At 41.4% G+C, this 23,384-nt stretch overlaps 1 protein-coding gene across 1 annotated transcript in view; it reads right to left on the bottom strand.

Moving 5' to 3' along the window:
- The window catches only part of myripb (myosin VIIA and Rab interacting protein b), a gene marked incomplete at its 5' end in the record, with an annotated part of 85,702 nt that overhangs the window by 47,923 nt on the left and 14,395 nt on the right, over window positions 1–23,384 (bottom strand). The window contains one exon of the mRNA XM_079180996.1: window positions 402–623. Coding sequence (XP_079037122.1) covers window positions 402–623 — 222 coding nt within the window. The remainder of the gene's footprint in view (window positions 1–401; window positions 624–23,384) is intronic.

Below are 23,384 nucleotides of genomic sequence, written 5' to 3'. Positions count from 1 at the left end.
TAGAAATTAATATGAGAGTTGGATGTCCAAAACCCAAATCAAACAAATTCCTCAAACCACCCATCCCTGCAGCGCTGACTCCATCGGAGTCCTGCATTCCCTCTCATTCATTCATTCACTTTCCCCCTCTGTCTTCTCAGTGCACATATTGCCTATTCCCTCAACACTCTTCCTCTTTCAATCCCTTCTTTCTTCCATAAATGCCACAGATCTATTTTTCGCCATCCAATTCCCTTCTACTTCAGCATCCTCCACTTTACCAATTCACAGCTCCCCTCGTATCTCTCGTCCCCATTCATTCCTCTGTCATTACTCTAATCTCTCCCATCCTCTGCCGCCGCCGCCGGTGTGTGTGTGTGTGTGTGTGTGTGTGTGTGTTGAATATGTGTGAAAACACTAACCTGCCCTTCTGGCATGCAGAGCAGAGCCAGGCTTTCTCCCTCTTGTTGTAGGTGCAGCAGGTCTTGCAGACGTTGTACTGACAGTCCAAGCACAGGCGCTTGGGGTTGAGCAGGAAGGTGAAGGGCGCACAGCAGCGGATGCAGCAGTGCTCGTTGAAGCGGTGCTGCTTGGAGAGGATGGAGCATCTGCTGCCTTCCTCCGCCAGCTCCTGCTTCATCTCACTGAAACCGAGAGAGGGAGAAAGGGAGAGAGAGAGAGAGAGAGAGAGAGGACAGGAGGGGGAGGGGTTGAGAGAGAGAGAGAGAGGGTGGTGAGTGTCTGGTCGAGAGGTAGAACGTGAAAACGGCAGAGGATGGCGATGCGGAATAATTGGAGATACTGTGGTTAGTTAAAAATTAAAAGGGTGGGTATTAAAACAAGAAGAGGAGGGCAGAGGGGGGTCATGGCTTTGGTGAAAACACTTCTTCCCTGCTCCCTCTCTCTCTTACACTGATTCTGTGGAATCAACATGATGGCTGACATTTCAATTTGGGAGGACCCGTCATGCCTTGTTTGCCCACATCAGTCAACACAGCTGAGGAGAGCACAACACGCACGTCTTCTACATCCTCAAATGAAAAAAAGTACTGTATCTGTGTTAATTAGGGCAATAAGCGGCACTATGAGGAAGATGAGAATAAATCGGCATAAACAGTGCTAAGTTGGAGGTCCTTTGATGGGTATCTCATGTAAAACACACACAGCATTGATGAAAAGCCTCCACTGTCATGCTGGAGAGCTGTTTGGGCTTCATTCCAGATGTTACAGTTTAGAACCACGGTAATGAAGGAGCACCAAAGAGCAGCACAGTCGCACTAATCTTATCGCCTCCGAGAATTGTTCACATTAATGAACTATTAGGATTAGAGGCAGAAATACTTGACCAAAGCTCATTTAAAAATCACATAAAATCCAGAAACCACAGCTGACACTGTCATTCAAACAGCTGCATACAACAAATTGTGCTTCACACCCCCATATTTGGCTTATAACAGAACAGTTAAGTTATCAAGTAAGATTTTTATATTCAAAGACTGATGCAAATAAAAAGAGAGACAGGATACCATAGGTTGTTAATCAGTGTGTTAACAAGCAAAGCAGCTCTGCTATACAAGACCTGTACTCAAATGTTCATATAAATTATGTACATGGGTTTTTCCTCTGTAGGATTTGCGCTGACCGAGCAATACACCATTGGCGGCGGCTGCAATAAATAATGTAATTTTTTGCATTAATATCATAAACCTTTCATCATTAGCACATTTTGCACTCGTGTCAATTATATTTAAAACAATACACAACGAGGAGGAGGAGAGTTTAAGTAACACTTCAATCTGTGCTACACTATCACCCATTAGTTGTCATTAGGCGCAAGTGGAGGCCGAGATGCGGAGATGGAGCTGTTGGGAAAGGTGTGAAAGTGCGTTCAGCTCGAATGGGCAGTGAGTAAATTATTCAAGCTGCTCTTCTATACACGACACGCGGCCAGGTTACAGCGTACACTGCTCTCACTGATCCTAGACATTCACACACTTACCGAGCAGATGCCATGTACAGTATATGCTAACAGATATGTGAAAAAAATAGAGAAAACATATTCCTTATTTACGGAGAAAACCCCATTTATGTCTGAACACAGTAATGGAGCCAAAACAGGCGTAGAATACAAAATCTGTGGAAGCATCCGAGGCCCAACTTAACAACCAAGTCACACATGGAAAATTACGTCTATTGCTAATACTAGTGCTGTATGCAGCATTTTGTGAATTTCCTGTGTGTGCTGTGCGTTTGTCTGTGGAGCCGGTGGGGGCATCGCAATCTCCTGCTTCCCTAAGTTATTAACGCTGCTCCACAAGCAGATCCTCTGCTGCCTCACTGATTGCTTTTCACATGCATCATTAGACGCAGCATATTAACAAGATGAACAAACCATTTCATATACAGTGTCACGTGAGAATAGGCGGACGGGGGGGGGGGGGGGTGGTCTGAAGGGCAGTGGTTGGCATATGCATACTGTACCGACATACACACAATTATGCATCAAGATGATCAAAGGGAGGTTTTGTATTCTGCACATGCAAGGTCACAGCTGCTGGGAAATAGTGGCCCCCAATCAAATTAAAACAATCGTAAACAAACCTCCAAGCAAATTGAAAGAGACTCTCCTTGTCTGAGCTGCAGCATTTGGTTCACAAAAGATCAATAATATATATATATATATATATATATATATATATATATATATATATATATATATATATATATTAAACACCCAAAACGGCACAAGCCTAATATAAGCAGCACACATTCACATCTCAATAACTCCAAGAAGCCATTGCCTGGAAATAATTTCCTTCAGTTGTGATTAGGATCAGGTTCCATTTTGCCTCGCTGTGTATGTGATACAGGTTTAATGAACAGCCCGGTTATGGCGGCTAGCTCCGGCCATTTAATTAAATGAGTGGGCGAATATAGACATATATCCAAGGACAAGAGGGGTTTGTCATGCCTGGCGTCCCAACGCATTAACTCACATCTCTGTTAATGAGACATGAAAACCTGCGCTCATTTAGCAGCCATGACACGTGGGTCATCCAGGTGCTAGTAAGATACAATTAGCTCATAGGAAATAACAGTAGCCACTCTTTATCAGCAAATTACCCTTTTAAGTTTAATGTGTAGTGTTAACAAGCATGTATATTTAAGATCCTAATTATAAATATTCAACCATGTAGAGTTAACATGGATTTATGTTGTTTGAATCCCTGGTATGTATATTTGAATCAAGGCTGCAAGAATGCTACTAAATGCTAAGCTAAGAAACTAAATGGACCTTGTAAGCCTTCTCAATTTCTATTGGTCAAGAATGAACTTTAAATCCCAGCTTTTAAACCATGGAGTCCTTGAAGTCCTTAAAGAAAATGTAAATTTGAACCTTTCAAAATAACTGGGCATGTGTTGATGAAGACCATGACATGTGATCAAAAGCTCCAGAATCCGGTACTTTTTAATTTCAACTAATTGTGTTTTTTAATCTTCATATATATATAAGTCATTGTTAAGCACAAGGTTCACAGTGACAGAACTAGACATTTATGTAGATGTAGTTTGTCTCTCTCTCTCTCTCTCTAAAAGGTTCATTTAATTAAATATTAAACTAGTACACGCAGTGTAATACTGTTCCATGTTACAATGACTATTGACTTCATCGATTAATTTACTGGATTAGTTTTTGGATTACTTAATGAATTGTTTTGTAATAACATTAACTGCTACATTGAACACAGGTTTGAAGCAAAGAAATAGACATTTTTATTTTAATCGAACTGTCCCGAATTAAGAATTGCGACTCAATTAATGTCTGCAGTTTGGACGATGAGGACAATGAAAAGTGATTAATTCTGTCATTTAAAATCCAGGCAGCAGAGTGGTATGTGGATTTATAATATCCCTATAATATTAATTGTGCTGAAGCGCTATTAACTTGACTCTCTCATCTCCCTTTTCCATCAATTCAACCCTGCTTCTTCCTACTCACTTTCGCTTTCTGCTAGCGATACAGTTATTTGTCCTCTCATGTCCTCTTGCGCCTTAGTTCCCATCTCTCTCTCTCTATTTCAGCTGACCAGCAGACAGGCTCAAGTTTTCCAGGTGAAGTTGAATTATGTTACGGCTAGATTTGTAATCAAGACAATGGCATTTTGAGGTCCAGTGGCAGCCTGGCCAGAAAACAAAGACAATTGCAGTTGTTTAAAAAAAAGAAAAAATGATGCATCACCCTCTCCGTAGCGGTTCTCCTGCTCAGTGCGGTGCTTAAGAGTTACAGCACTGCTGACCGACACAACTGAGAAGCAATGTGAGGAATCAGCTTACCTGCAAAGTATCACTATTGTGGTTGGTGACGTTTCAGATACATAATGTAACATCTGTGACTGGTTAAAGAAAGTGAATATCTTTATACCTCTAAAACAACATGTATGCGGTTGATTATTTATTATAAAAACACCACAAAATGTCCATTACTGAAGTACTGGCAGTGTTTCATAAGGATATTCATCGCCGAGTACAAAAAGCTGTCACAACAGAAAACAGTTGCCAAATTAAACTTTGGCAAAAAAAGTGTTGTGGGGATGCAATTAATTAGATTTGTAAGAAAATATATTTCTATATTTAGCTTCCTTCAAATCAAACATTCAATTATTAAGGCATAAAACTGCATACCACCTCCATACATACATAAGTAATGGAAGTAATCAGTAAGCGAATAGCGAAGGACTATTCAAATCTGAAATGGAATAAATCAAACGCTGTTTTGAACCACGCAGGCTGACTGCACATGGATTTTCAGCATGTATTAATGCACACAAGAGGACCTAACAGAGAAAGGGGATATACAATACCCAGGTTGACATGCAGAGAATGTCTTTTTGCTATATATAGTATTACCTCCGGAATGTGGAGCCATGCACTAGAATCAAGAAGGAAGAAAAAGAGACAGCACACTGAAGAAAAGCCATGTTGGAGCATTGTTAACCCAGTGTTAGTAGCCGAGGGGAAGATCCTGGAGAAAATGAGCATAAAATATAGCAGACACTCTTTGATCAGTGCTTTGATCTGCCTGCTGCAGTGGAAACCCACAACACCAGTAGGTTCCCCATTACACCAGTAAATCATACAGCCTTCCAGCAGAGAGAAGTGGGAGCACACCTGTCTGAGAGGAGGTTGTGTGTGTTTGTGTGTGGGTGTGTGTGTGTGTGTGTGTGCGTACGTGTGTTGAGTCTAAGTGTGTTCATGTGTGTTTTTATTGATCTGAGTCAATGTGCATTTCCAAGTGTACAGTAGCCAGATGCACTCGGTAATTGTGAATTGATTGAGGGCTTTACAGACGCTTAAGGTGCTTTTAGTTGAAAGTGGGCAATTTCAAGTGTGAAGATGTTGCCTTCCTGTTTCTGTGTAGATCTGTGTGTGTGTCTGTGTGTTTGTGTGCGAGTGTGAAAAGCTGCAATTTTAAATCCCTCTGCCACTTCAGCACAATGGACAGCACCATGTATATATCAATGAACAGCACAGTGTGAGCCACTTCTGGGCCACTCCTGAAACAAGCTGCAGTGCGTCTGGTGGAATCACAAGCACCGTCTACAGTGGCCACGATCAGCTCCGGCGTCCGCGTCGTAGCCTGAACACGGCGCAGCTGCACACGGCGGAGGCTGTTGATATTTCAGGTGGCAGGTTAACGAGGGACATGCATTTTGGTCGTTTCGCTAACAAGAGGAATGGCACCCCCCCCCCCCCCCCCCCCACAAATCACCTACTGCGAGTGTGTACTGTGTTAAATCTGTACGTAAAGATCCTTTCCCGCTGTCCTGAAGTGACACATCATCACACGGTGTTGTGTGTATGTGCCTGTAAGTGTGTGTGTTATGTGTGCATGCATGCATATCTCTTTCTACACCCTGTGTGCATTAGAGCTGGAAGAAGTCTCGTCTGCTCCAGGGTGGGAAAAAAAGCAAAGAGAACGAGTGCAAATGTTGGCTCAATCGAAGCACAGAATTTGCATTTGGACCCCGACTGGGTGAAGCCCAGTTACACAGTTCATCCACCTTGAATGGCAGCTCCAAAAGAGAGCAGAGTGAACCACTGTAGGAACTCTCAACTCTCTTTTTCCTCTGCAATGCAGTGGCATGTGGGTAGTACATTTCAAGGTAGAGCGTTTCTGGCGTTCGGCTATTGGGATTGCCGGTAAACTGTTGTTTAAGGTGTTTAAGGTGTTGGAAGGACGGTGAGCTGAGAAGAAATCACATTGCTTTTCGGTAGAAAAAGGGGGCATTCCTCTCATCTGCAGGAATATAATTGTATATCTTTGTCCACTGATCAATTTACAAGGCAGCCCTGAAGAACAAGTAATCCCAGACGTCTACCCAGTTCTCCTGCAGGATGATGTGGGCTAATGTCCCTATCACACTGCACAGTACAACTGATTTGACGGCAACCATGAGAGGTTTGACAAATAGCAGTTCTGGCCAACTCCAGAAAATCTGTGTAAGTATATCTCTGACAACAGTGGAGAGTTTCGAGCTGAGGCTCAGCCAACAAGGTAATTTTCTCCAACCAGCACGGTCAGTAAAATCAAGGGCTGAGTGACTTGAAATGATGGAGAGATATAATCCCTGCAGCCTGTCATCTTCCTCCATACTCTCCTGGTTGACATCTGGAGGACTCTGCCATTAACTCTTACAGGTTCCTCTAAACACAGAGGAGGTTCAAGACTTTATTGCTCATATTTATTGTAGTATCTGGATCAGCATCTGTTTTGTTATGAAAACCTAAACATTAAAGACAAATGTGTAATATATCCAAAATACATCCATGAAAAACCCACCAAGAACTGTCTTACAAAGACAAAATTGACTTCATGAAACCTCAAAAGGCAGCAAAAAGTAAAGAGACAGCATTTCCCTTCAGCAATCACTAAAGTAATTACAGTGAGCCTGTGCTCTTTATACTTTTATATATTTTCCTATGACCAAAGAGAAAGAAAGTAAAAAAATGTCCTGAACCTGCAAATGGAATTCCCACCAAGTACAAGAGAATTAATGATAAGGAAATCGACCCAGAATGGCATTACACATTAAAGAGAAAACGAATAAAAGTACATCTGCACAGGGTCAGCTAATATACCAGGAGAAACCGTGATGAGACGTCTGGAATAAACATCAAAGCTGTGTATTATACAATACAGGACTATTAGGCATTGGAAGAATTGATAGGGAGCATACTAATGCAAAACACTGCAATGAGATCGGCATGCTAACATGCTCACAATGTCACAGACGAGCCAACATTGCCATTCTTATAGAGCTGTGGCCCTAGCGTATAGCTAAAAACCCTCGCTCTCTGAACTCTCTTCAAACTTGATATATTTGACTTTGATATGAAAACTAGTTTTAGATATTGAGCTCAAGCTTATTTGTGTTTTGTAAAAGAATGTGGCTAATTTATACAGCATACATTATTAATCATGTTCATTTTTCTGGTGGCCTTGGTTTGGTTTATTCATCCACTGCATGAATAAAGAGGAAACAGACTTTTCTCTCTTTGCCTCCCTTTCTCTCATCTTCAATATATTTAGAATATCAGGCACAGTGGATGCTTTTAATGCATGTCGTCTCTTTCTTTTATCCAGCCTATCATTCCGCAGGTAGTGTATGAAAAGCTCAAGGTGACCATAACAGGGAGGCTGTGATGCTGCTGCGAGCGGTTGCTCTCCCTTCCTCTCTCTTACTCTCTCACTTGAAATTGACTAAGAGTTTAGTTAGGTTAGTTCATAAACCCACATACACACACACATAATGTCACCGCAAGAATAATAAAATCCCAGTAAGTATCCCTTAATGTCAGAACATCCTTCTTCTTGTGCGTGACAGCCAACTGCAAATGCTAATCCTGTGCAGAATAATGATATACAATATATCCTTAGCTTTTCTGCTTCGTATGTATGGAGTCCTACACAACATGCGTGCATATATATGCGCTTGCAATAAGCAAACTGTAACATAATAGCAACACCTGAGGGTGAAGTTCCCACAGAAACTCCCACCCACCCTTCCGAACCCCTCCGGTTGAGCTTTTCCACAGGGACTCATTCTTTCAGCCCCACCAAGCACACATAAAGACCAGCTTCATCTCTTCACATACATCACATCAACCCTGCAGGCCTTTCCAGCCCGTTGAGCTAAGAGGCATGTTAGTAAACACTATGGGATAACAAGACATATGCAGGCATGCATGCATGGATGAACACACGCACACATAGGAAAGACAATATGGGGACTTAGACCTTTCCGTGAGTGGTGGTGCCGTCTCTGTATAGGGACACACGATACAGTTCATGTAAATACTATGACGCAGGAAACATTGAGGCGGACGAGGGAAGTGCCTCTGATCTACGGGTCCAGCTGAGACTCAATACCAAATTGACCAACTGATGATTATCAATTGTTCCAATCACTTCAGTTCACTTCATTAACATGATATACTGTAACTGCAGTCATCCATGTCATTCACGACACTCGATTCAAGTAATTAACTTGAGATTTTCGCTTACAAAGATAATCGACTGCATTAGTACAATCCGAATATCATTTTAAAAGTTGGCACCCACATTTGGCTCTTACAGTAAGTGCATACAGAGTGATGGCAATATTAAAGCACATGTATATACTGGGAGTGTTAATATTGACAGGGCTGAATTCAATGTAATGGTCAGTTCACCCCCACAGCTTTACAGCAAAGTGAGAGCAATTATGGAAGACTATATGCAGGAGAAGAATCAATTACACACAGCTTCGGGGCAGATTATCAGACTACCGCTGGTTTAAGATAATGTCACGCTCACTATTAACTCTTTCCTGTCTTTCTTTCATCTTCATACTTGTGCGTTACACACTCCAGCAATGGCCTAGTTACCCACAGTTCTATACGTCCCCCCCCCCCCCTCCCCATCTTTTCTCCTCTCTGTGAACCCCGAGCTAAAATGAAGCCTCGGGGCGATGGGGAGACTTCTCTCTGAACCAACTTTGGCTGGTGACGATTATCCAATGGGCCAATAATGAGCCCTCACTTTGGGAAACAATCCAAGTCAAATGTGCGGTCCGCTGATAACGTTTCCAATCAGAGCGGCCTGCCTGCATGGCAACTATGTGAGAAAATGAGAGAGAGACGAAGAGGGGTAGAAAATAATTTGCGTAGACGGTTTACTGCTACCTCAGCAAGGTGCTGAGATAATTCACAAGTGAGGGAATTCATTTTCGCATTCTGGTATTATTGTTTTGACCATCCAGTTACTCATAATACTGAATGTATTTTTCCAGAACACTGGAGCCGTGCACATGATTTCCTCCGTGTCAAGAGAGAAGATGTGCAACACAGGAAAGTTGAAAAAAACTGAATTTCATGCCTCCGATCCGAGGCTTGAAAAATGTCAGATGGACAAGGTCACACAGCTAACAAAGGCAAACCGGGGTCTAAATCCTCTAAAAATATATATTTTTTTTTATCAACTCAGAATCCTCCGACTCATTCTCACCTCCGTTAATCAGTATCTCAATCCCTGCCACTCTCTTCATCAAACACTCGACTGAAGCTCCATCATGCTTCCTTTCATCACTTCATCCCAGCTCTCCAGCTACATCGCAGATTAGCAGCTGTAGCCTTTACAAGCCACAGTAGCATGGTGCAGATTGTTCTCTCCTCTGCTGAATAATCTCTATTCACACAGGAAAAGCAAACCCAATGTGTGAAGAACGCGGCTAAAGTGTCAACCACACCGAGGGATGCCAAATGAGAAACAATAGCAGTAGACAATATGCTGCAAAGTTTCATACATGTGAGTGACATGAGAGTGAGGCAGAGTTATAATACCTTTCCAAACTCTTTTAATTGTAACCACTTTTCATACACCTGACAACTTCATTTACTTCCAGCAAATTTACATAACAGCTTCCTTTTAACATCCTCCAAATGTTAAAACATCAGCAGCTTGCGATACTTTAGCTCACTCTTCATTTATAATATTACAGTAGGTACAATTGCATGGTGGCAATATGCTGTGTCGTGCATATTAGCCGTAAATCCCGGGTGCGAGAGGATGTGCTGCTGTATATTAAGAGGAGGCCAGGGATATCCGCCAGGGAACGAGTGGCTATTTCTGAGGCAACAAAGACGCAGAGCTACAGAAGAGCATCGCTCACTGAAATCCCCTGTGATGAGAGAGGAGAGCTGCATGCAGGGAAAATTGAGAGGAATGAATAAGGATAAGACAGACAGAAGGGAATAATTAGGGCTGAACCAAGCAGAAGAGAGGAGGGAGTTGTTTTTTGGTAGATGCCAATTCAATTACAGGGGATGGGAGTTTGGCTGAGGTTCTGACATAATGGGGGCTCTTGTACTGACCGGGACTCCAGATCCCCATTAGACTCTGATTGAACCTGACCAACGGATAGAGCCCACCTGGTGTACTTTAGTGTGTGTGTGTTTAAGTTTGTGTGTGTGCGTTTGTAGATTGGTAAGACAAAGCATAGTCTATCTATGTGGATCCATGAAAGGTTTGACACATTACACCACATACCCACAATGATGCAAACACACATAGATTCATCTCACTCTCTCTCTCTCACACACACACACACACACACACACACACACACACACACACACACGCACACACACGCACGCACACACACGCACGCGCACACACGCACACGCACGCACGCACACGCACGCACACACGCACACGCACACACACATTAAATCAATCCGTTACACCCTCTGGTAACAGCAGGAGGAGGGAGTTTTGACTTCATAAACACAGCCATGGAGACATAATCAAATACACACACAGCTGCAGTGTGAACGAGGTCCAGGGAGAGCAGCTTTTGTTGGAGGTGATTTGGTAGAAGAGAAAGCACAATATGGTATTGACTGTGGATGAAAAGCTATATTGATTGCAGCCTGAGAAAGGACGGTATTTGTAACTGCGCAGCACTTTTGATTTGATCCTGACAACAGCCACTAATGACAGAGAGCAGGGAGGCAGCACATGTTATCAGTGCTAAGTGCATTTTGAATGAGTGCCTCAGTTCAATCCAGCAATGATGCACTTTCAAATTAGAGATTCATAAAGACGACACAATGAAACAACTGCAAAGTGAAAGATTGAAGAGCAAAATAAAGAATAGGTTGACAAATGAAAGGTAGAAGAAAACAAATAAAATGATCATGACCGATTGTCCGTGTGGCGGTGTTTGCTAACAGATAGGAGTGGATAACAAACCAACAAGCCTAATGCACTTCCCATGGCTGACAGACATGCATATTGGCTTTATGATAATACATTGCGGGTGGCCAATCAATAAAGTCAACACGACATAGACACTTTGCTTCACGGTGCATGTCAGGATGTTTAAACTTGCTCCAGGCCATCCACGCCTGCAATACTCTCAAACATAAAAAAGCAACAGGGAAATGTCTGTGTTCAGTCCACCTGGGAAACAGTTCTTAGATCTGTTTAAGTGCTGTATTCAAACCTTTACCAAGAGCACATGCTGCATATGCACAGCCCAGAGGAGCTCATATTTCCAAAATATCAGCTTTTTAAGAACTACTATACATAAAGGAGATTGACAGAAGTTGCTGATCTTAGTAATAACATTGAACACTGAATTTAAATTAGAATACAACTAAATCAGAATACAACACTGAATTCAGTCTGAACCGGCGAAGGGGCAATATTAATCGTCGTATAGTCATTTAGCATTAACGTTGTAACAAAACTTTCTTATAATGGCTGCTGCTGTGAGCTGCAGTGAACTCTCTGATGTTCAAGTGTCCTCAGACAACCCAATAGAAGCACTCATAAATACAATTATCTCAGCCTCCACACACACATAATACTCTATTTATGATATCTGGACAGCTTACACCACAGGGAGTCCAGACCACATGGTGGTCTCGTCCTTTCAAGCCAAACACGTTCATTTCCAGAGTGGTTATTATTTCCTGAGGCGCTCTTGCAGATAAAAGTTTTTTTTTTTTTTTAAATCTCAGGTTGAAGTGTGCAGGCAGGAGCCTGTGTGAAATCTGGCAGTTACACAAAACTATACACGGAGGCACTCGTGTTCAACCAAACCAAAACATATGCTCACGTGCACAAAAATGACTCTGCAGCAAACAATTGCACAAGTCAGGCTTCTGGGATTTAGAGCCGAGGGAGTGACTGAAAAGGGAAAAGGCTTTATAGAGAGAAAATAACATCACTATGTCCCTGATTTGGTCACCTTTGGTTTCTTGTAGCAATCGAGTTAGAGGGAAAGAGAGAGAGGGGAACAAACTAAGTGGGGGAAAAGAGATTTATCACAGCTGGGCAGGTGTAGCTGAAGCAGAGGTTGAATGACCGGGACTATGGGAGATTGCTGCTACATGAAAGGAGACTTAAAAGTGTTCTGCTCCAGCTAGAACTGCATTCTAACTCGCCGTTTAGTCCTCAGCATGCAGCAACACCCGGAGGAGTTGCTGCAAAAACATGCATGCTCGATATGCTAAGACGCACGTGCGCTCATGCTTCCCAGCATGCACGTCACATTGTTCCGACACGCTCAACAAATACCCACACACTCTGCAGCTACATGAGCCACATAGAATAACATTGATATTGCACCCAGCTGCTGAGGAAATGCCTCATTGGATAAAAGCATACATGCCTGTCAGAGTCATCAATGGTGTGCAGTCAGGGTAGGCAGAGTAGCTAGTGGTTATAATAAAACTGAAATTAGATTTTTTTTTTTTACACTATTTTATACATTTAAATTCCTTCTCATTCAGATCTATTTGTAATTGTGTTAAATATTATAATATAATATGAGAATAGCAGCAAAGAGAGGATCTGTCTCTCTTCTCCTTCACTCTGTGCTCTTTCATCATCTGTGTCTGACAATACATATTAAAAGGATGTCCCTGGCTAGTCATCTCCTCAATAACTCAATCTAATGAAGTAACAAACCCCCAGTGACAGAGACGACACAGCCTTGACTCTCCATCTATTCATTGGTAACCTGACATTGACTCTAGGTCATGCTGTAGCTTACGGCCTTAAAGAGCAGAACGACAGCTCCTTGAACATAGGTGTCCCAGCTGATACCATGGTGTGTGTTAGCCAGTCGAATAATGTACAGCATGTTTTCAAAACACTATCAAATGTCCTTCTACATGATGAGAATGAAATAAAAGCTGTAAATGTAATAAATAGCAGTTTAATACGAGGAACATTACATTATATTTGAATTGGTTTAATAACGTTCCCTCAAATGACTTTATTATTATATTGTAAAATAAAAGTCAGCCACACCTTTAATGAAGTAATAATTCCTAGTGAATGCAGTAATGGAATGACATTACCGTATCTGATGATTTATACATTTTTGACTCTTGAAAGTAAAATATCCAAGACATTTTGACACTTACGTTAACCAGCGTTATTTTCAGTTGCAGCACAACTACTCACTCATTCCCAGCATGATGTCTCTGTAATGTCTCTCTCTCTCTCACACTCCATTTACACTGATATGGCACCATCTCTTGAACACTCAGTTGAGATCCAACACTAGTAGATCAGAGACTTGGCAGTCTACTACAGTCTGCGTGCAAGGGCACGCTGTGTGTTTACTTCACCATCAGCGAGTGTCAACCTTCACAACCCCAACTCTCTACTCTCTGTCTGAACAGACAGCCTCGATGGCAGCCATTTATCTTCCCATCTGATTGCCATCAGCTGTCTCCCAGTGCCAAGGAATGGGGCTGCATTTGAAAAAGGGCAAAATGCCACAAAGTGATTATGAACTGTAATGTAAACAGCTTTTCTAAATCCTAATAATAAATAAAGAACTGGGGCAAGTTTATAAAGGGAAAAATGACCCCCAAGGAGCTATAACCCACAGAATACTTTATGACAGACGCTGGGATGGCATAACAAATGAAAAGTGATAATTCCTAAGAAAAAATATTTAAACCTGTATTAGCAAATTCATATTTGATATTCACTCTGTGAAAGTGTCAATTGTGGCGCAGAACCAAGTGAGAATCCAGGATACAGCAGGTGCAAACTGTATATTTTTCTTAATGTAAACCAATCCCATGAAAAGACCAAACTCATTAATCACTTCCCTTAATACGTTTACGATTCCCTCCAACTGTCTGTGGTCCTCAGCCCCAAGGCCATTCATTACTGAAGACAGATCTTTAAAAAAAACCCGCAAATATACACTTTGATTTTGAAAAAAGGCTGAATAATTTCTTAAAAACAGCTGAGCACTGTAGTTTTTCATTAATGTGACTCTGACAGGGGTACATTGTGTATTTGTTGGAGACTATTTTCAGCTGCGGATTTAGTGAGTAATTATTTACACCACCAGTACGAAGTATGTGGGACTTACTAACATTAAAATACAGTCCTTCTGCCCCCTGGTGGTCACATATCACCCAAAGTTACTTTAAACACAATAATTGTATAAGAAGTAAGTCTATAATTGAGAAACTACAGAAGAATGTAGTGTGTCAAAACGTAAAAAAACGCAACAAACAAAGCTAAATGTCAGGCAACAACAGCAATGAAAAATTCATCCACACAGAAAGCTGCTGGCGACTTCAAATAGTGTGCATCGACCCTAGCCTCTAATAATTCAGCTGTGTCTGAGGATGACCTTCAAAAGTGACTTTTCCATTCATTACGATCCAGCCTCTGAGCTTTAGAAGACAACACAGCTTGAAAACAGTCAGTAACAAACAGTGCGCCTCTTTATCTCCTAGCTGCCCTAGTGCAACTTCATTAAAAACTATAATTTCATTAAAAACGTGTGCTGCGGCTTGATTATTCCCCAGATGAATTACAGTTCCACATCCACAGAACGTTCTGGCACCCTGTCCTAGCACCAACTTCTTTATACAAAGAGTGCCGCTAAATCACGAGTAATTTTACGTCTGACAGGAGGCATACGAATATACAAGTACAATATATCAAATAAGAATTAATGAATGTACAAAATGTAGAAAAAGAAATAAGACAGCGAGTACTGTACTGACCTAGTTGTTTCTGCTTCCTCTACAACTTTCTTTTCGACCAAACATAACAGTCAATCAACAAATCTACGGCTGCTACTTTATCTCACTGCTTTAAAGTGGATCTGACATGTGACCTATATGTGAACTTATGAGTGGTTCCAGATTTGCGGTGATATATAAATCTTCATTAACAACCACAAGACGCTACAGTCGGTTGAAAGTGTGTGTAATAGTGTGGTTCTCTCACACTCCCCACACATGACAAATTGTTCCCTCGAGTGTCTTTTAGATGTTAATGAGGATTAACCTGGCTAGCATAGACACAGACTGAGAGAATGATGGGCCTTTGCCAAGGGAAAGTTCAAAATGGATTCAGATAGTGTATAGATTAGACTCTGATTTATCTCGTCAGAAATAGCCTTAAAAATGAACATGTTTCTTGAAGAACGACGGCAGATTATGCAAGCGCTTATCAGCTATTTAAAAAGCAGTCCACTACTTAACAAGGGACATTTATGAGCCATCTTTCCTGCACCTTCTAGCAATTGATGGTTGAATGAATTGATTGGCATTTGGGGTATTATAATTATTTACTTTGTTACCAAGAGTTTGATGAGACGATCAATACCACTGTCTTGTCTGCCCATTGAGCTATAGCCAGAAGGTGATTAGCTTAGCTTAGCAGAGGTAAACAGCTAGCATGGCTCTGTCCAAAGTAAAATAATTCATCAAAATAAAAAATACATTAATTAGTGAAATGGGTGTATATTTTTAAACTTTGGACTGAGCCAGTCCACCCTACCTTCAGTGCTAAGCCAAGCTGATTACCCCTGGCTGTAGATTAGCATACGACATAGGCCCGCTACACACGGACAGAATCAGATATCTTAGGGCTACTTATACATGGTTAAAGGAGTAGATTAGCATTTAGGGAAATATGATTAGTCTTTACACTTTTTTTGCCGAGCGCTAGATAGGACCACTGTTATGTATGCTGGAGCCATGAAACGATTACTATAGCTCAGCATAGCATAATGTCTTGAGGAAGGGAGAAACAGCTTGGTGAGTGGTGATCTCACAATGTGCTGGTGGCATAGTCGTTTCTTGATTCGGGTCTTTATGCTAAGCTAAGCTAACTAACCCATGGCTGTAGCGTAATATTCAGCAGACACAATGTGATATCCTACTAACAATACATGGTTAAAGGAGTAGATCGTCATTTCGTGAAATATAATTAGCCTATTGGCTGACTTCAGTTCGATGGGATTCATACCATTCATATGTCTGACCATTAGGTATAAAGCTGGAGCAGAAAAACTGAAAGCAGGGCTAGCGTTGATCTATCCAAAGTTGAAACACATGTTTTATTGTATGTGTTAATTGGTGAGCCTTAGAGGTGCTGGCAGGTGTATTGAACTTTGGAAAAAGCTGCCTGCTACCCGTCTTTATGCTTACCTAAGCTAATCTGAGCATATACTGTATGAGATCGGATAGGGTCTCTTGTGTCCTCAAAATATCAGTGTGATGACAGGCGATGAAAGGACAATTACTGTTTGCCTCGAGCCACAGTGGAGGAAGACAGACACCAAAGACAGGGGACGATCCATAGAAGACAATGAGAGACAGCTGAGATGGGGTGAAAATGAAATGAAAGAAAGCAAACAGAGAGAGTCTGGGAAGGAGAAGGAGAAAGAGTGAATGATAGTGAGGGTAAACAAAGGGGGAGGAACAATGGACTGGAGCAAACAAACAGGGATTTCCAGATGAAAGTGGGTAGAGAGCAGAGAAGAAAACTGATTATTTGGAAAGACTGTGTCTGTGTTTGTGCATGCAGTTAACAGCACACATGGATGAGTCATAGCTGGGCTCATGCTGACTGCTATACCAGTCAGTATGGAGGAATAGTCCAACAATTTGGATCCTAAAGTTCTACTCATACACATACATTTGATCATTTCTAAAAAAAGGGGGTCTCGTTTTAATGCCATATGTTCAAATATACTCTCCACCCACACTTTGCATTTGTCATTAACAAAACTGTGCATGAGCATCATTCTGCAAACATCTGTTTGTGTGTTTGCTTATCAGCAGATCAGTTGGGATGACATGCAGAGATGAGCATCCATGCACTGCAGCTTATTGCTGAACAAATCCTTATCTAGACATTAATCCCTATATTAAGACAGGCTTAGCTGCTGCGTTATGATACCTTGCTGGGCATGAGCATGTTGAGTTGTATTTCAGGAAGAAGAGAAGACGAGCAATTTCTATGTCAGCCACCTATAAAACTCCATCTACAAAACCTGGAGGATAATCTGTCCATTATTTGAGATAATCATGGTCATAAATGTGCATGTGATGCAGGGCGGGGAGTCTAGATTTGGAGGAGTGATGCAATAATGAAAAAGCGGTTCATCGTGTCACTGTGGTGATGCGTTCATACGTGTCAGCCATGCTGATGAATCTTAATCCTAAATCTCCTGACAAATGAATACGAAGCCAATCTCATTAGCAGGTGCCGCCGTCGTTATGGCAACAGGAAATGACAGGGCGCCCCCTTAAAACTATAAACTCTGCTCCGTCCTCGAACCAATGTGTTTTTGTTTTTTTATCTCATTTCCCATCTAACTTCCCTATACTTCACTTTCACTCTGTCTTGTGTATTTTTTCACACACACACACACACACACACACGGTCCTGCAATGACTCTGTAGGCCTGAAACTCCATACAGTGGTGGGCTGTATTGCTCTATGAATCACTGCGGCATCCTGCTGCTACTGTAGCTTTCCTTGTTTCCCACACAGTTTGATTCACACACAGCTACAGGCCTAATAGCCCCCGTTACCCTCTCGACTGTCACCTCTGAGCCCTCGCACCTCTCACGCCTCTACACCAAACTGTGAGCTGCAAACTGATGCCGTCATCTTACCAACAGACCACTAAAGTCTAAAAGTCTGTTGAATGTATGTATTAATAAGGGAATTAAAAGGGACCTTATTCACTATCTTGCTGAGAGTGAGATGGATCAATTAGCTTAGCTTAGCATAAAGACTGAAAGACAGGGGGCTATAGCTATAGCCTGACCTTTGTAACGCAGGTATTTTTCTCAAGGGTTACAAAATACACTATGAAACTGCTTTAAAAGTGAGAGTGGCATCAATCTTTTCATAACTCTTGGCAGAAAATGCATCATATTTCTCAGAGTGTTAAACTATTCTTTTAACAATTACATCAACATGTACAGCATATTCAAAAGGATATGGAGTTTGCTGGTAACATATCACATCTCCTTGACATTTTGACAGCAAAGCATCAATTAAGCTATAACATTGTACTGTACTGTATCTTACAACATCCCTCGGCTGTAATGAAGGTTATACCACAGCTTTTATAATGCGAGTCACTATGGAGGTATGGCAGGATATGTGGTGCCCCAAGGAGCTTGTGGTAAACAGAATTTGTGCCACTGCAGCTATACCGGCAAGTACAAAACAATAAAGTATCCGCAGTTAGCCCAAACTGATTCCATAAATAATGACAATAAGATTTCAGAGGACAACACAGACTTCAACAGGTGCTAGGAGAGATAGAGAAGAAGAAAGGTGTGCACACGTTGGGGTGTCAAGTGTGTATTAGCAAGGATGGAAAACTTTATTATATTTTTTTATCTGTGCACGTCACATTATGTCCTCCTATTTTTTTAAGCGAGAACAAGGCAAGTCATCCATTCAGAAAAAATACTAGTGTTTACTCAATGCAGCAGTTGGCATCATGTCTTCAACTGTATCTTTCTAATGTGTATTTTGCCCTTGACTGTGTAAATCGCTTGAATGTTCTGTAAACCCCTTCTCTTATTCAAATGACTTCATAAATATTTCCAACTTAGAACTGGGGGGTGAGGAGAGAATTATTATTGCTGATATAACACAGAGCAGAGTACATTAGGATAATAAAGTGTCGCCAACACAAAATGGGACCATAAATTACAACGCAGCCGAGGAATGTGAGCCAGTACAGCAAGATTTCCTTCAGGTGGAGAATTAAACTTGGCTCAGTGTTACCTTGAGGACTAGCTTGACGGATTCACAACATCAGTCTTCATGTCATGTAGGGGCTAACCAGACACAAGACCATGATTCATAATTGAATACATACATACAGGGCCTCTGTTGTACAGACCCCGAGGCACTGAGAGGTAAATCATCAACTTCCTTTTTTATGGATTTGATTATATTTGATGTTTAACGTTCATTAAATAATACTATTTGCCAATGCTTCATGGCTTGTGTTTGCTTTCAGACCTATATATATATATATATATATATATATATATATATATATATATATAAACAAAGTAAAGGTGAAATATTATCTACAAGAATACAAGTGGAGAATAAGTTTCACGACTGCATTCACCATTTCAACGACTAACTGCACACAGCAGCCTGCAAGACACAATCGATGTCTAGAACCTGCCGATTGGAGACAAAGAGGCGAAGTTTAGGGAAACGTTCTACCTTTCCACCTGACTTTGGCTTTCCTTTAGACGAATCTCCAGGGGAAACAGACATATTCTTCGAGACCGAGTGTTCATCCAAAGCTGTGCTGGTACAAAATATTAAAACTATACTCTTACATGAAACTGTTGGTGCTGTAACTCCTCACTAAAACTCACATGCCTATAAAGAGATGAATGAAATTTGAGGAAAAGTTTTCAGTTTTAAAGAACTAGATATAGGCTTGTCCCAGAACGCTTCCAACATCACTGATGACTTTTATACAGCTTAAAACTCTGTGAGAAAGAAAAGATTGGCCTTATGGTGAAATTTAAAGTTGACTTTTACATTAATGATAATAATAACTTTTAGAGCAGTAGCAAATACAATTGTACGACTTTGGGGGCAGCGGAAGAACAATTTGTAATAATACATTTTTGTATATGTGGTCTGAGCAAGGGCGCCGGAAGTAGGAAGTGAGGAGAGGGCCTCCCACTTTACATCCCTGGTGTGACTCCAGCGCAAGATGGATTCTAGATTAGTTCCGTCTCCGCCAATTCCTGAGGGAAATAGTTGGCTCTTTATCTACCTGAAGCCACACCGGCTAGTTGCTAATATTGTACGTTTTTCTGAAAAGAGCTACTGCTTTGACAAAAAAACAACACTGATTAGAGCATTCAGAGTGAACCAAAATGGTAAAGTTGTGGGCTGTTTGTCATTTGAGTATTTGTAAACATAAAAATATTGATAAATGCAGCTTCAAACAGAATTAATCACTTCTAACGATGAGTCAGAATCTCATGCCTCCCACTTGCATAATCGTAAATAATGTTTCATGTACAGGCTGAGGCTTACTGGATGCACTGTGTGTCTCACTCTCACTCTCAAATCTGCCATTAGTGATAATGTACCAACAAGAAGCCAAGCAGACTATAGAGCAGAGATGCATCTGTGCATAAGGAAGGTCATTTTTTTATTATTGTGTTTTTACAGTCACTGTAAGTCTGACTTGTCCTGTTACCCAACAACCCATGGTTCCTAAATGCACTAGGGTGACAGTGCGGGTTTGCTTCAACATTAATCTCAACTACACATTCATACTGTAGTTTGTCTGGAGGAGAACAATGCATAAAATAAAAGCGGAGAACTGTCTCACAATTAGGAGGAAACTAAACAGCCATGGAAGAGAAAATAAGGAGAACAGTTGATTTATTGCCGTCATGTAATATTCATGCTGAGAAGGACTCGAGTTTATTTAAGGCTTTGGTGTAGAGAGAAAAGTTCCTGTAGGTATTAATATGAACTTTAGGAAAGAGTGGTACCACCAGGGTCTGTATCTGCTAATATTACTTACTGTCAACAGAAAGCACCGAGGCACATTGCTTATTGGATTGCTTAGCCTTCAGGTCTCAAGACATACACGTATTAGAGCAGTGCAGCAAATGTACCTTCCATTTTGAAGATAACACAGAAAAAACAATAAGCTCCTTCAGCAGCATTATTGAAAATCATTTATTATCATGAGGAACCGTGGTGAAGCCGCCCCATGTAAAAACTAACAGGTGCAAAGGGATAACGGTGCAGGAGCAAACTCACCCGGCGTGTTCACATTACTTCTGGCCCACAAACAAACACCGGTGAGACCTAAATGGAGGGAGCAGTTATGGAGCCGCACTTCCGTACTGCTGCACTGCTGCGCAGCGACCCCGGCCTTGCACGTTACATCGTCGCAGCGCAGCCAATTTTACTCCACGCAACCCCACGGAGCACGCTTCTAAATCAGTGTTTAATCACTAGAATGACAAGCTCAGCTAATTATTGCCCTCCATCTCACCCACATCCTCCCGCTCCCTTCCCCCTGTCAACTCATCCTGCGGTGTGCTGCCTGCTCAAGTACTCAGGCGACGACTGGCTATTTCGGGCTACGCTGTCGTCTGGAGCTACGTTAAACGAGTGTCTTCTTTCGGCCTGCTAATTATTACGATCATGTTGCACCGCTCAAGGATACACGACTCACTGCTTGTTTGTGTTTGCGCGATCCAAACAGCCTGTCTGTGCTGTGATAGCTTGCTGCAAGTGAAAGCATGGTCAAGTTTGACTGGATGTCTGCAAGAGTTTCTCTAAACACAGAATTGGGATTTAAATGCCTTAAAGTGTTAGCGTTAGCCTTGTAAGAACATTTCTACTTCAACAAAAGCTCTTCTCTGATTTACAAATCTGTCTCCTTTCAACAAGTAGAAGCACACAAGCACAGACCCGCGGACGCATTATCAACAACTGCATACAGACACAAGACACTATGAGCCAATTTGAATTTAAAGAGGCATCCCTAAATAAATGTGTGTCTACATGCATCGATCTATCTTCAGGATGCCTATGGAAATGAAAGAAGGGAGGAATTAATCATTTTCACGTGGACAATATGCACGAGGAGCTTCTGTTTTGACTGACTAAACACTCTCACATGAGCGGAACCAAGCATTGAAAAAAGAGAGATGTTTAACTTTGCAGGGTTACATTTTCCCAACACTGAAGCCTAATGAGATTTAGAGATACAAAACTCATCTCTTAACATTAATAGTATAATAATCATTTTCAGTATAATTACATGATCACAAAATAACCTGAGACAGCAATAAACATGGAGCTCATGAGGCCACGTTGAGGAAAAACAGCACCGGAGGACAATAAAGTGTACAAGGACACCTGACTCCAGAGGAGGGCACTAAAAGCAGTGAAGAACCTATTAAATACAGTGATTAACAGACATTATATGCTTTCAAATATAAAGACTTCCATCTTTAGGCCTTGAATGACACTGGACTTTTCATCTCAAGGAGGCAACAAAAAGCTCAAAAGAATAATGCAGAATTCTCCATCACATCTTTACAGCACTTAAAAGTAGACCATTATATAACCTAGACATAGTTTAGACAGCAAATCTTTTCTTTTTTTAGCAATAAAGCAGGGCAGACTCAAACTGCATTAGGCCCGAATATGGCGAAGAAAAATACGTCTGATTTGACGTTGTGGTTTAAAAAAAGAGAGACTGGCAGAAGTGTTGTGTGTCACTCAGTCTGGTCTGAGGCCTGTGGTCAGTGGGCCTAACATAGTGCAGCCATGTGTAGTCCAGCCAGGTCCTGACAACATGGACAACAGTGCTCCCTACGGGCCCAGCAAAGAAGGTCCTTTTCAAAGACTGCACTAAGATGGGAGGGTTTAGAGACTGAGTGCATTTTAATGGTTTAGACTAGAGGAACTTTATTTTCCTTAATCAAGGAGGGAAAGTCATTGTTGGGCATAAATAGGCCACCTTTGGCTGAGTACCGCCCTACAGTGCAGTCTTTAAGTATTTGGACAGGGATACGTTTTTCATTGCTTTGGTCGCTCTACAGCATTTTGATTTTGAAAGAAACAATGGCTTTAAAGTGCTGACTTTCAGGTTTGAGGGTGTTTGAGGGCGTTCACATCTATATTAGGTGAGCAGTAGGTCTCACTGTGCTTTATAGCCCGAGGTGGTAAATATAAAAAGGGCTACCGTTTCTTTACGGTTCAATGGATGTAAACACCTTCAAACGAAAGTCAGCACTTTACACTCAAGGGTCATTGTTTGCTTTTAAATCCAATGCGCTTGATGGAGTACACAGACAAAACAAAATTGTCCGACTACTTACAGACTACACTGTGTGCTATTGCATTTCTTTATTTTTTTTTTAAATCAAAAACCCGAGAACATATTCTTTTCCAATTTCATTTCACAATCCTGCTTGCGGCAGCGCCTGGCAACCCGTCGGGGATAGCAGTGGCAAAGCTCCATTAACATATTTGGTTTAGC

Source organism: Pholis gunnellus, assembly GCF_910591455.1.
Source record: "Pholis gunnellus genome assembly, chromosome: 20".
NCBI lineage: Eukaryota > Metazoa > Chordata > Actinopteri > Perciformes > Pholidae > Pholis > Pholis gunnellus.
This window is presented reverse-complemented; position numbering and strand designations above follow the sequence as displayed.